The 12,843-nt window shown below is 51.7% G+C and overlaps 1 protein-coding gene across 2 annotated transcripts; it reads left to right on the plus strand.

The window, feature by feature from the left end:
- The first annotated feature begins 3,185 nt into the window (after positions 1 to 3,185).
- On the plus strand, positions 3,186 to 9,412 carry Myl3 (myosin light chain 3). 2 transcript variants are annotated; one of them, XM_031343746.1, is made up of 7 exons: positions 3,186 to 3,393; positions 5,730 to 5,757; positions 5,870 to 6,019; positions 7,241 to 7,414; positions 8,701 to 8,778; positions 9,001 to 9,038; positions 9,183 to 9,412. In XM_031343746.1, exons 1-6 carry the CDS (start codon positions 3,238 to 3,240, stop codon positions 9,027 to 9,029), a joined length of 615 nt encoding a protein of 204 aa, XP_031199606.1. In that variant the 5' UTR covers positions 3,186 to 3,237; the 3' UTR covers positions 9,030 to 9,038; positions 9,183 to 9,412. The 2 variants fall into 2 exon arrangements, with proteins under 2 accessions (XP_031199606.1, XP_031199607.1); XM_031343747.1 differs by having other exon boundaries at positions 9,187 to 9,409.
- The last annotated feature ends 3,431 nt before the right edge of the window (positions 9,413 to 12,843 follow it).

Genomic DNA, 12,843 nt, shown 5'->3' on the forward strand with positions numbered 1-12,843 from the left:
CTTCTTCTTTTTTTCGAGACGGGGGTTTCTCTGTGTAGCCCTGGCTGTTCTGGAACTCACTCTCAGGCTGGCCTCGAACTCAGAAATCCACCTGCCTCTGCCTCCCAAGTGCTGGGATTAAAGGCGTGTGCCACCACTGCCGGCTTAAGGAAGGTTCTTAATGTGGTTGACATCTGAGATGAGGGCTTGGGAGGTTGGGGGTGTACGTGAACTGAAGCCAACTGTTGCCAGCGTCCTAAACTGAGCTATCAGGGAGAGGAAACTGCCAAGGAATTGAGGGAGGTCTAAAAGAGGCCACTGCACCCCAGGTTTTCCTGCCCCAATCCACAGGCCTCTCAGAAGTCAGTGCCTGAGGGCAAAGGGAAGTATGGGGGTTGTGCTTCTCACCCCAGGACTGTGGTACCCTGGCTTGTGATTTTGTCAACATGCTGGGCCATAGCTCTGCCATCAGAAGTGGGTGACCATGGGGGGTCAAGGATTCGGACTCCCACACTATGGTTCTTCAAGCCCCTCAGGTCCTGCCAGAATCCTGTCTGCTTAGCCGTCCTTTCTGGAGGGCATAAAGCAAGAGCTTGGACCTGTCCATCTGCTCACTGTGGTTTTGCTCCTGGCTTTGGCCAACCAATCTCACCAGGTGCAGTGAAGCCTTGGAAGGGGTTGGAAGAGGCCCAGCTGGGTGCTGGGTACCTATCACAGGGTGGGAGGTACTCCTGGTGGACAAGCCCAGGGAAATGCTACTCCAGGACCCACCAGGGCAAGCTGAGAGTCAGAGCTGAAGCCGAGGCTAGCCTCAGCTCCCATCTGAGCCCTGGTGAGGAGGGAAGAGGTTCTAGTGTATTCTTCACATGACCGGATCTGTCCTATATATGATGACACTGGATCAAGACACCTCTGCCCAACCCAGGGAGGGGAAGTTAGTACCACGAGGCTCTGACTACATGAGCCTTTTAGTACAGTTCACAAACTAGACCAGGATGGACCTGCTATGCACTTGCTTACCATTTGAACCGCTTTCCAAGGGATAACAGTGTTGGGGTAAAGGAATTGGGACTGGAAGTCTGGTTCATCCTGTGTGTTCATCCTCAGCCCTGGGCCTCAGTTTTACCCTGGTAAATGAAAGAGAATGCCGTCATCTAGAGTCTGCTGTGCCAAGGGGTGCTAAGGGTCAGCACTGTAAGGTCCAGACTGTTGGGCCGTACAGAGGTCTTTCTCTCTCTATGTCTCTCTATGGCTGTCTTCTCCTTTGTGTTATTTCTGATGTTTCTGCAGACCCCTCCCCCACTTCTCTCTTTCTCAATACTCTTGCCAAACATCTGGAAGAAAAGTGAAAAACTTGTCCCCCCCCTCCCAGCCCCGGATGTTGTCAGATTTCCAGATGTGGGGTGTTCTGCCCTCCAGATGAAGGGAGGAATGTGTTCCAGCCAAGGATGGAGACTCATCCCTGGACTGCTATCCCTTCATGGGAAGGCTGAGTGACAAGATGAGTCAAGCCAGAATCCAGAGGAAGATGGCGAGTGCCCCAGGTTGAGCCCTTGCTACTTTGTCTCAGCTTGAGTTATGCCCTTCTTCTTTCCTGAGAAGTCCCTTGGGGCTTAGGGTGGGAGGCACTGTCTCTGAAGTCTCTATCAAAGGCTTCAGGCACTTAAAAATAACTAGGAACACCCCTTCTCCCCCCATCCCCCACCCCCCAAGGCACAGACGCTAGGAGGGAACAGAACCCAATGTGTTTGCAAGATGTCCGTCCTTACTCTGCGTTTGAGCTGGAAGGGCCTGATGCCACCTCAGTCTCTCCATTGCTCCAAATGGTGGCCCAGCCAGGCTGTGCTATGTCATAGTCATCTGCCAAGGGCAGGGGACCGAGGGAAGTGGTTCCAGGGGCTGGACACTGTTGCTTGCTCCCTGGGTGGTGGTGAACCTCAGGAGTAGACATTGAGGGAGTACGAACTAGGGTAAGAGCCTTAGATCGGAGCCTAGGGGCAAACGCTACCCAGAACTTTGGGGGTCCTCAGAGATGCAGAATCCCCTGGAGCAGAAGGCAGCATGGGATAATGGGAGTAGCTGAGAAAAGCTTCAGAGAGGGCAAATGGAGGGGCAAGCAGGAAGGGACAGAGGGTCCATTGGGTCCTAGGGGTGAGCAAGAGGCTGGACCCTGGAGTGTGCAGGGGGAGATAGAGAGAGACTGGGCATCATATAGAGGGGTGGAAGCCAGTGTGTGTGTGTGTGTGTGTTGTGTGTGTGTGTATGTGTGTGTATGTGTGTGTGTGCGCGCGCGCGCATGCGTGCGTGTGTGAAACCTGAGATACTAGTCTTAAGAGTTGTAAAAGGAGCTGTTGAGCTAGTCTGGAGGAGAAACCTCGAGGGAGTGCCACGTGTGCTTGGGGTGTTCCTGGAGATCCTAGGACACTGTGAGCGGACTGCAGCTGCCTGCTGTATCCAGACACTCACACACTAACACAAACAAACACCCAGACATAAATACACAGACACTCACTCAGACCCACACAGGCATACATGACTGTGAACACCTGGAAATGGGCCCACAGAGACAAGACACACCACAGTCTCTTCCCCTAGACCCAGCCCGGTACTGACAGACCCTGAACAGAGACACCATACAACACATACAAATGTCCAGAGATCTCCCAGCATGCACACAGCCAGGGACCCCCTACCTGAAAAGGTGCTGGACACAGATCCACACCTACCTCCACTTGCTCTTGATCTGGGGACCTGGGTCACCCAGGTTCAAAGTTATTCAAGAATAACCCTTTGGACATTCCAGCCCCTACTATGGTGCATAGCATGTGTTACACACCTGTCCAAATTGATTGTGCAGAAGAGTTGCTCTGTGTGTGTGTGTGTGTGTGTATGTGTGTGTGTGTGTGTGTGTGTCTGTCTGTCTGTCTGTCTGTCTGTGTCTGTATGCTCAGAGCATACAGGCTGAGCAGTGGCCTCTGTCTCTGTCTCCCTCCCTCTCCCCAACAGGTGACTGGGGGAATGGAGCACACTCCCCTCCCCCACCCATTCCTGGGCCTGAACAATGCCCTCTCCAGGACCCAAAATAGCCCCTTGAGCAGAGCCAATGCCCTTTTATGGCCCTGTCCCTATTGTGCATGGTAGGGGTGGGGCTGGGGTCATGAGGTATATGAGCAGGATAGAGCCCAGGGTGGCAACAAGGTTCACCTCTCTTACTCTGTCTTCTCTCCTTCTTCCCTCCTCTCTGTGATTACAGCTCCAATGGCCCCCAAAAAACCAGAGCCCAAGAAGGATGATGGCAAAGCTGCTGCCCCCAAAGCAGCCCCAGCCCCTGCAGCTGCACCTGCGGCTGCACCTGCGGCTGCACCTGAGCCCGAGCGCCCCAAGGAAGCGGAGTTTGATGCCTCCAAGATTAAGGTGAATGAGGGAGCTGGGCTGTAGAAGGGACAGAGCCAGTGAATGGGTCTCAGAGTGGGACCTGCCATGACAGGTAAGGCCCTAGACCCGAGCTGAAGCTGGCAGTTTCTGTGCAGAGGTTAAACAGGACCTGTTTGTTTCAGACATCTGCAGGACCACAGGAGGAGGGGGGATGGGGAGACTCCCGGGCTGCTGAGAGGTCCATACACGGAAAGTAGAGTCTGGACCACGAAATGCTTTTTGGTGATTTTGAGAACCGACTCCCTTTGCTCTCTCTCGATTTTATATCTTTAGGGAGTCCTGGAGCCAGCCATCCCCAAGTCTTGAGGGTTCTTCCTTCTCTGGCTGTGGGGGGTTCTCAAGTCCATATCAAACATCCTTAGGTGGATGTAAGGGAAGTCAGGGCCGGCCTTGCCAGGCTGAGTGACATCCCTGCCAAGAACGCCAAGCCCAGAGCTGGCAGAGCCCTCCTGAGCTTCGTGCTTAGCAGGGGAAATGGAGGAACAGGCTGGAGAGGGAGGCTCTCTCTGAAAGTCATGCAGGAAACCGGTTGTTGAGCACTTGAGCACGACCAACCAGCACCAGGAGCCTTTCCTGGCCCAGTTGTCTTCCCCAGAGTCTAAACTGGGAGGGAGAGCCGTGCCTGCCACCTGTGGCATCCGCATAGCAGCACGCAGCCTGTGTCCTGTTCTCAGCTGGCCAGAGGCCACTGCTGCTGCTCTGGCTGTCTCCTGAGGGGTCTTTGGAGTCCTCTCCAACCACACGGATCCACTGGGCCCTGAGTCATTCTTTTTTTTTTTAATTTTTAATATTACATATTTTATTTTATTTTATTTATTCTATGTCCTGACCACAGTTTCCCTCCCCCCTCTCCCAGCCCTTCCACCTTTTCCTTCCCCTTTTTATTTTTTCCTTTTCATTCCCCCCCCCCCCCCCCCCCCCGGCTGTTCTGAAACTCACGTTGTAGACCAGGCTGGCCTTAAACTCATAGAGATCTGCCTGCATCTGCCTCCCAAGTACTGAGATTAAAGGTGTGCCCCGCCACACTTGGCCCCCTGAACCACTCTTATGGAGCCTCCGTCGGATCAGCAATCCTTCCCAGAAGCACCTGCCCATGATTGTCCGCTTACTATCCCAGCTCAGCTCCACCTTAGTCAGTCTAATCCTTAGTTTCCTCATCTGTGAAATGGGATGATAAGCCTCCCACTTGCAAGATGGCTGTACCACAGAGCTGGTTTTCTGTTCCTTTGTCACCCCAAGCCTCAGACTTGAGTCCTGAGGGGTCCTTGTAAGGCTTCAACTACCTTAGGACCTATGGTGGCACTGCTCAATCTTACCAGGCATTAGGTTGGCACAAACTTTCCTCCCACTCTGCTTGCCAGCCAGCAGAGAAGGGCTGAGAGCCTTTGCTAGAGAGCCCTGTCTCCCCAGGTTTTCGCAGGGAGAGCTCCCTAGGAGCTAGAAATGACATATTTCTTTCAATACTGGGTTGAGCCTCAAACTGGAAGGCTACTCACAGCAGATGGCGGGGAGGTGGTGTCCCTCTGCACACTCTGCACTATGGAGGTTGGAGGGGCTCTCAGGCGCCAGTCACGCCCTCTTCCCCCAGCTCCTTTCCGTGGTGTGACCTTGACTTTGGAGACAGTGACTACAGTGATAAAAATAGACTGGAATTAGATGAGGAGGGGGCTACTGGGTCCCAGGAGGCTTCCTGACCTCAGGGCAGCCCCATCGCAGCCCCAGAATGCACCATAGCCCTATCTCTGTGCTATTCAGGAATGTGGGAGCCACCTTGGGGCCACAGGCAGAATGTAAAAGGCAGGTACAGGCAGGGCTTTGTGGATTAATGTCCAGCCTTAAGGGCCCCAAGAGGATCTGTGAGGGACGGACACACATATGTGCACAAGCATGCGTACTTGATGACCCACAGACGTGCTTTGGTGCTGACACAGCCTCTGGCCTGAAGCCGTATGCTTGCTCCTCCCTTCAAAGTGAGCTTGGTCAGGCCTGTGACATTGAGCATATCCGTCTAGAGCCAGAGGATCAGGGGAGGTCCACTGGGGATAGGGGCCCTTGTTCTCACCCCCCTTTGCTGAGGTCTGCTTGGTATTGCAAACTGATTACACACAGACAGACCCAAAGCCTTTGGGTTGAACAGGTGTGTGTGTGTGTGTGTGTGTGTGTGTGTGTGTGTGTGTGTGTGTGTGTTTGCAGCAGCAGCTGCAGGGTGTCTAAGTAGACAACATGAGGTCCTGGGTGGTAGAGGCTGTGATGTTCCCATGAGAACAGGCTGCCACAGTGACCCGTAGTTACTTGGTCTTTGCTGTTCCTTGCAGATCGAGTTCACGCCTGAACAGATTGAAGGTGAGCAGGGTCCTGAGCTGAGGGTAGGGGTAGACCAGGGGTCTCCCATCCCAAAGGAGTGGGTTGGGGTCCCTCGGGGGGGGCATCCAGAGCTCACTGTCCTTTCTCACAGAGTTCAAGGAGGCCTTCCTACTGTTTGACCGCACACCCAAGGGCGAGATGAAGATCACATACGGGCAGTGTGGGGATGTCTTGCGGGCTCTGGGTCAGAATCCTACCCAGGCAGAGGTGCTCCGTGTCCTGGGGAAGCCCAAGCAGGAAGGTAGTACACCCTGCCCATTTGTGCCAGCCCCAAGGGAGACTGCCAGGGTGGGCGGCTGTCAGATATCAGGGGAGGGAGACTGCCAGGGTGGGCAGCTGTCAGATATCAGGGGAGGGAGACTGCCAGGGTGGGCGGCCATCAGATATCAGGGGAACCTCACTGACTCCCTTCCTGATTTCCTCCTGCTCTTGGGATGAGGATGTGGCACTGGCTACCAGACCATTGTGATAGGAGACAATCAGGATGGGTCTGCTGGACCCTGGCCATTAAGGGGCGGACCCTGGCACTAGCCAGACCCATGCTGGTGCAAGGACGAGGCAGGGAACATGGGTGATTTTAACCGACCCTAGCCTTCCCAGCATTCCTTTTGTCAACTTCCCTCACCTTGGCTGCTTGTTTTGACTGAGGAAGAGTGACACCCATTCCCTCACCATTGTTCCAAGGTAGGGTAGCCTCTGACAGGTTTTGCTGTGCCCACAAGGGCTGGATAGAGTAAGGTCTATAAGAAATGAGATCTGGGTGTGATGGTAAATGTCTACAAACCCAATAATCAAGAGGTCAGGTGGGGAGTCACTATGACTTGGAAGCCAGGCTAGGTTACATAGTTTTAGGCTAGCCTGGGCTATAGAGTGAGACTCTGTGCTGGGTGTTTTTCAGTTGGTAGAGTACTTGCCTAGCTTGCTCGAAACTGATCTCTGGCACTACATAAACCGTGCAGGGTGGTGTGTGTTCAAAGTCTAAGAAATAAGAAAGACGTAGTATATAGCTCTAAGCTTAACACTGGCGAGATAAAGGCAAGAGGATTGCCACAAATTTGAGGCCAGCCTGGTCTACTTGGCAAGTGTCAGGCTAGCCTAAACTATGTAGTAAGATCCTGGAGAGAGAAGAAAGGAAGGGAAGGGGAGAGGAGAGGAGAGGAGGAGAAAAAGGGAAGAGAGGGGTGAGGAGGAGAATGGAGTGAAGAGGAGGGGAAGGGAGGGGAGAGAAGGAGGGGAGGGGAGAGGAAAAGAAGAGCATCTCGGACTCCACTCGGGATAGCAAAGGTCTATGTAAGCCCGGCGTTCCTTATCAGGAGCCTTGTGGTGGTGGCACGGTTTGTACACAGCACAAGCATCACAGTGCTCAGGAACCATGGGCGAGGAATGGCCCTTCAGTGTTAGGCACAGGGGAAGGTTGTACCCATCCATCCTCTAACCTGGAACTGGGACCGTCTGTCTGCAGAGCTCAATTCCAAGATGATGGATTTTGAGACTTTCCTGCCCATGCTCCAACACATCTCCAAGAACAAGGACACTGGCACGTACGAGGACTTCGTAGAGGGGCTGCGGGTCTTCGACAAGGAGGGCAACGGCACGGTCATGGGTGCGGAGCTCCGTCATGTGCTGGCCACGCTGGGTGAGGACAACCTCTTCCTCTACCCATCTCTTTCTCTGGGATGTCCCAGGGAGACCTTTGTGCCACTTGACCACAGGGCCCTTGTCTCGTCTGTGAAATTGAAACAGACAGAATGATAGTTAAGGTGTCTTGGTGGCAGGGGGTGGACATGCCATTTAGGAGTGACTGAAGGAAAGATAGAAGAACCAAAGTTATGGCGGGAACAGCTTTGAAGACAGGGCAGGAAGGTCCACCAGGATTAATAGTTCTGGGGTGTATCATTCTCTGTGTGGCCCAGGAGGTGAAATACCTGCAGTATCTGTGAGCCCTAGGTACATCCCACTGTCATCTCCACTGTCAGGTACCTGGTCACCTAACTCCTCAAAGTGTCTTTTTCTTGCAGAGAACGTTTATTGAGCAATTGCTGTGTTCAGGGTTCACACACACACACACATTTATATGTGGGGGGGGGGGGTCACCACAGCTGGGCCTCTGCCAGTGAACAGCACAGCTGTGGCTTGCTAGCAGGCAGGAAGCCCTGGATTGGATCCTCAGCACTGTGGTGTATGCGTTTGGGAGATGGAGGCAGGAGAATTAAGAAGTTCAAGGTCAGGGCCAGAGAGATGGCTCAGCGGTTAAGAGCACAGGCTGCAATTCTAGAGGTCCTGAGTTCAATTCCCAGAAACCACATGGTGGTTCACAACCATCTGTAATGGGATCTGATGCCCTCTTCTGCTGTGTCTGAAGACAGCTACAGTGTGCTCATACATGAAATAAATAAATAAATCTTTAAAAAATAAAAAAAAAAGAAGAAGTTGAAGGTCGCTCCTAGCTTTATAGTCAGTTTGAGGCTAGCCCAGGATATGTGAGATCCTATCGCAAAAAGAAAAGGAAATAAAAAGAAAGAAGCTTTCAGACTACAGAGCAGGGAGAAAGAAGTCTCTCAGTTCCGTCCACAGTCATCTATCAAGGCAGCTCTCCTCCATGGGCCCTCTACCGACCTCAAAGGCTACTCCAAGAGACTGCTACCAGAAGGCAGGGGACTCCTGCCATCCTGCTATCTGGGGTAGAGGACAGAATACACATGAGGATGCCTATTCTCAGGGGAGGCGCCAGGTCTCCACCTCAAGATCCTGTACTTCTGGATCTATGATTGATTATTCTGGCCTTGGAGACAGGGGTGGTGGCCAGCCATGGCCTTGAGAACAATGTTGCTATGGCAAACGCACCGTCCAGAAGGGTTCGAGAAGTCCCCCTTTCTTAGTCACATCTCTGGGTAGTGCGACTTAACCTCCCATCCCTGTCAGGTGAGAGACTGACGGAGGACGAGGTAGAGAAACTGATGGCTGGTCAAGAAGACTCCAATGGCTGCATCAACTATGAAGGTAGGCTCCGCAGGATGGGAGCCTTCTGGGGAGGAGGCAGGGGGACTCAGCTCTGTGAGTGTGAAGCTCCTGGGGAGGAGGGGGCACCTAAATCAGCAGATGGGAGGTTCTTGGGGACCCCATTCAGTGGGGGTAGGGATCATCCTGGGGAGGAGTCAAGTGCCCAGCTTCACCCCCGGCTGCCCACTGACTCCCAGCCTCCCATCTACCTTTTCCTTCCAGCATTTGTCAAGCACATCATGGCCAGCTGAGCCTCTCAGGTGAGACCCCCCCACTCTTTAACATACTGCTGCCCCCCCCCCACCTTACCTCCACCACCAAGTCCAGCTCTCAGCTGGTGTTCTGATCCAGCTGCTATCTTGATCCAGTCCTTCCTCCATAACCCGCGGCTGCCTTTGCTTCAGGAAGCCCGGGGCAGGCCAAACTGGGGGCATCTCATCTCCCAACCATGATGCTGACACCACGTCTGGAGCTTCGGGAAGGAAAGGAGTGGCCCAGACTCCTGCAGATGGTCCCGGACCACTCTGTGTGTGGTTGTCTTTCCTGCTTCCTGCTGGGATGTGCTTGTCTACCTGTGATTGCCTTTCTGTCTCCACCCTGTGGCCTTATGAATAAACCATCTTCTTCCTTCTTTCCTTCCTTCTTCTCCCTCTCCACCTGTCCCTCTTCCCCCATCTTTCTTTCTTTCATTCTTTCTTTCCCCTCCATTTTTGTTCTGCGATGCTGAGCTAGAGGAAGCCCGGCTGCCCTTCCCTTGTTCTTACCCAACTCCTGCCTTTGGCAGATGGTAGCTATACTGGCTCACTCAACACAAGGACACCGCTGAGAGCCCGAGAGCGTCATCTGAGCAATTAACTAGCTATAAATACAGGCCATTGGCCCTGAACCACACATGCCACAGAAGTCTAAGCTCAGGTCCGGTGCAGGGAACGGCCTGGCATGAGTGACAATAAGAATGAACGACAGGGCAAGACACTTTGTCCTTAGGCCGTCAGAACTGAAGGAGCATAAGCCACAAGCTTGACTCTTATGGAGAAACTGGGGTGTTTGGCCTTGCTGGGGTGGCATGGCCTCTATCTGTGGGTCACTTGGCCCACTTTCTCAATGGAAGTCATGGTTGTGAGGCTCCAGAGACACAATAAGAAGAGGCTTCTGGTGAAGATGGCCTTTATTCGGGGGTTGAAGCAACACCTCGTGGTGAGGTGCAAGGCCTGGAGACTAGGAATGGAGGGGTCAGAGGGAGATTGGGCTACACAGGACTAGGAAAGCCCACAGGCCCAGAGGTACCCTGGAGCTCAGGATAGCCCCATCAAGGCTCATTTCCATGGCCTATTATATGTGTGTGTGTCCATACAAGGTCTAGATGTGAGTGTTCTAGGGCAAGCTCAAAAGCCTGTGTGAGCCAGGCTATTTGGGAGTGTTGGTGTGGTAGGGGTAGGGTCTGAGTGTGTAAGGATTGTGAGGGTATGTGGATACATGTGTATGTGTGTGTGTGTGTGTGTGTGTGTGTCAGTGTGTCACAGAAGTCTGTTGCTGTTAAGGCTTTTAGCCTTTCAGAGTGTTAAACCATTTAACTTTACACTAAGCACCTGTTTGTGTCAGGTTCTGTTCCAGGCACTGGGGACATAGTGCTGGAGAGAGCAGAGCAGAGCAGAGCTCTGTTTGTGGAGCCCAAAAGCAGACTGATGCCAGACTGCAGAGGGTCAAATAACCAGGGAAGCAGAGGATGTGCTGAAAGTGGGAAAGAGCTAGAAGTCTGTGTGTGTGTGTGTGTGTGTGTGTGTGTGTGGTGTGTGTGTCTGTGTGTGTCTGTGTGTCTCTCTCTGTGTGTGTGTGGTGTGTGTGTCTGTGTCTGTGTGTGTAGTGTGTGTGTCTGTGTGTGTGATGTGTGTCTGTGTGTGTGATGTGTGTGTGGTGTGTGTGTGTGTGTGTGTGTGTGGTGTGTGTGTGTGTGGTGTGTGTGTTGTATGTGTGCATGCACACACACAAACACATGTGCCTGTGAACACACAGACACACAGACACACACACACACACACATACACACACACACACACACACGTGTGAGTGCAAACTTGGGAGCATGGTGTTGAAGGGCAGGCAGGAGTTGGGAGCTGGTGACTTGTAAATAATGAGGCCAGGGATTACATGAGAGGGTAAGAGCGTGACAAAGATTTGAAGGACAGGAGCTAATATTCAGGGTATGTAAAGAACTCATATAAATCACTCCCCAGGAAACAATCTGATTAAAAACTGGGCAAGAGACCTGAGCAAACATCTATAAAGAAGACAGACACAAGCAGGCGTGGTGACCCACGCCTTCATCCCATCACTCAGGAGACAGGTGGGCTGGGAATAGAGCTCAGTGGTAACGTGCTCCTACAAGGGTCAAGGGTCAATCTCCAGGACTAAAATAAACTTTAAACTAAAATTTAAGAGAGACATCCATTGGGGCTGGTGAGATGGCTCGGTAGGTAAAGAGGCTCGCTGCCAAGCCTGATGACCTGAGTTTGATCCCTGGGATCCACATGGTAGAAGGAGAGAAACAACTCCTGAAAAAAACAAATGTGACTTTAAAAAATTGAAGCTATCCAAATAGCCAATGAGCCAACAAAACGACACTGAGAATGGAACTTCCCTTTCATCCCATCCCCATGCTTGGCATCTGCTATACCGTGGAACAGTAGACATAGTCAAAAAGATTCATTTAGTTTTATTTTGGGTGTATGAGTGCTCTGCCTGTATGCATATGTGTGTACTGTGTGTATGCCTGGGAACCATGGAGGCCAAAAGAGGGAGGGCATCAGATCCCCTGAGCCTGGAGTTATAGATGGCTGTGAGCAGCCATGTGGGTGCTGGAGATAGAACACTCATTTTACATAGTAGCAGTAGGAGTTCTTCACCACTCTCCAAAGCCATTATTCACAGGTTCTATCTATCTATCTGTCTGTCTGTCTGTCTATCTGTCTATCTATCTATCTATCTACCTATCTATCATCCATTCTCCCACCCACACATCCATCCATCCATCCATACCAGGATATCACGTATTATCAGAGTAAGGCAAATCAAAACTGTAACTCTAACATTTGGAGGATTGAGACAGGAGGATTGCTGGGGAGTTGAGGCATAGTGAAATCATCTTAAAAAACGACTAAAAAAACAATTCAAAACAGAGTAATCAAACAAACTACAACAGCCATCCTTTCAATAGAAAATAATGTGTTAGTGAGGGTGGGAAGAGATGAGAACCTTGTGTGTTGGTGGGAGGGTAAATTGACGCAGCCATATTGGCAAACAAAATAGGGGTCATGAAGGTTACACATGCGGGCATGCGCTTGCGCATGCGCACAAATGCACACACAAAAAAACCGGGTCATCGCTTGGCACAGTTCCAGTTCTGAGTATATACGCCCTCAAATTAGAGACGGGATCTCAAATACATAATCTACATCCACCTTTTGGGCAGTAGTGTTCACAAGCAGTCCAAGCTGGAAGCAACTCAAATGTGGACGGATGGACAAATTACTATATAAACACATAAAAGAACACTGCAGCTCTGAGGATCAAACCCAGGGCCACACATTTGCGAGGCAAAAACCATTCAACTGAGTCCCGCAGTCTTTTCTTTCCTTTTTTAAAATCAAGACTTGGAGTTGGAGAGATGGCTCAGCTCAGAGCACTGCCTGTGTTTCTCGAGAGAGGCTGGGATCAATTCCCAGGACCCACATGGCAGCTCACAACTGTGTGTAAATACAAGATCTGACACCCTTATACAGACATGCATGCAGGTAAAACACCAATGCACATAATATATATATATATGTCAAGACTCATTAGGTAGCCCTGACTGTCCTCACACTTGTGGTAATCCTCCTGTCTCAGTCTCCTCAGTGCTGCGATTACAGACTTGTGTCATCATACCTGACTTAGTCTTACAAGGGAGGAGAATTCTGGTACATGGATGATCCTGTACCTGTATTTTGGGTGGCCTTAACATCTTCCCGCTGGTGAGGTCCACCTTGGGGAACAGTCTTGAGCAGGAAATGCACTTCTTTTAGTCAA

The sequence above is a fragment of the Mastomys coucha genome, unplaced genomic scaffold (genome assembly GCF_008632895.1).
Source record: "Mastomys coucha isolate ucsf_1 unplaced genomic scaffold, UCSF_Mcou_1 pScaffold23, whole genome shotgun sequence".
In the NCBI taxonomy this organism is placed as follows: domain Eukaryota; kingdom Metazoa; phylum Chordata; class Mammalia; order Rodentia; family Muridae; genus Mastomys; species Mastomys coucha.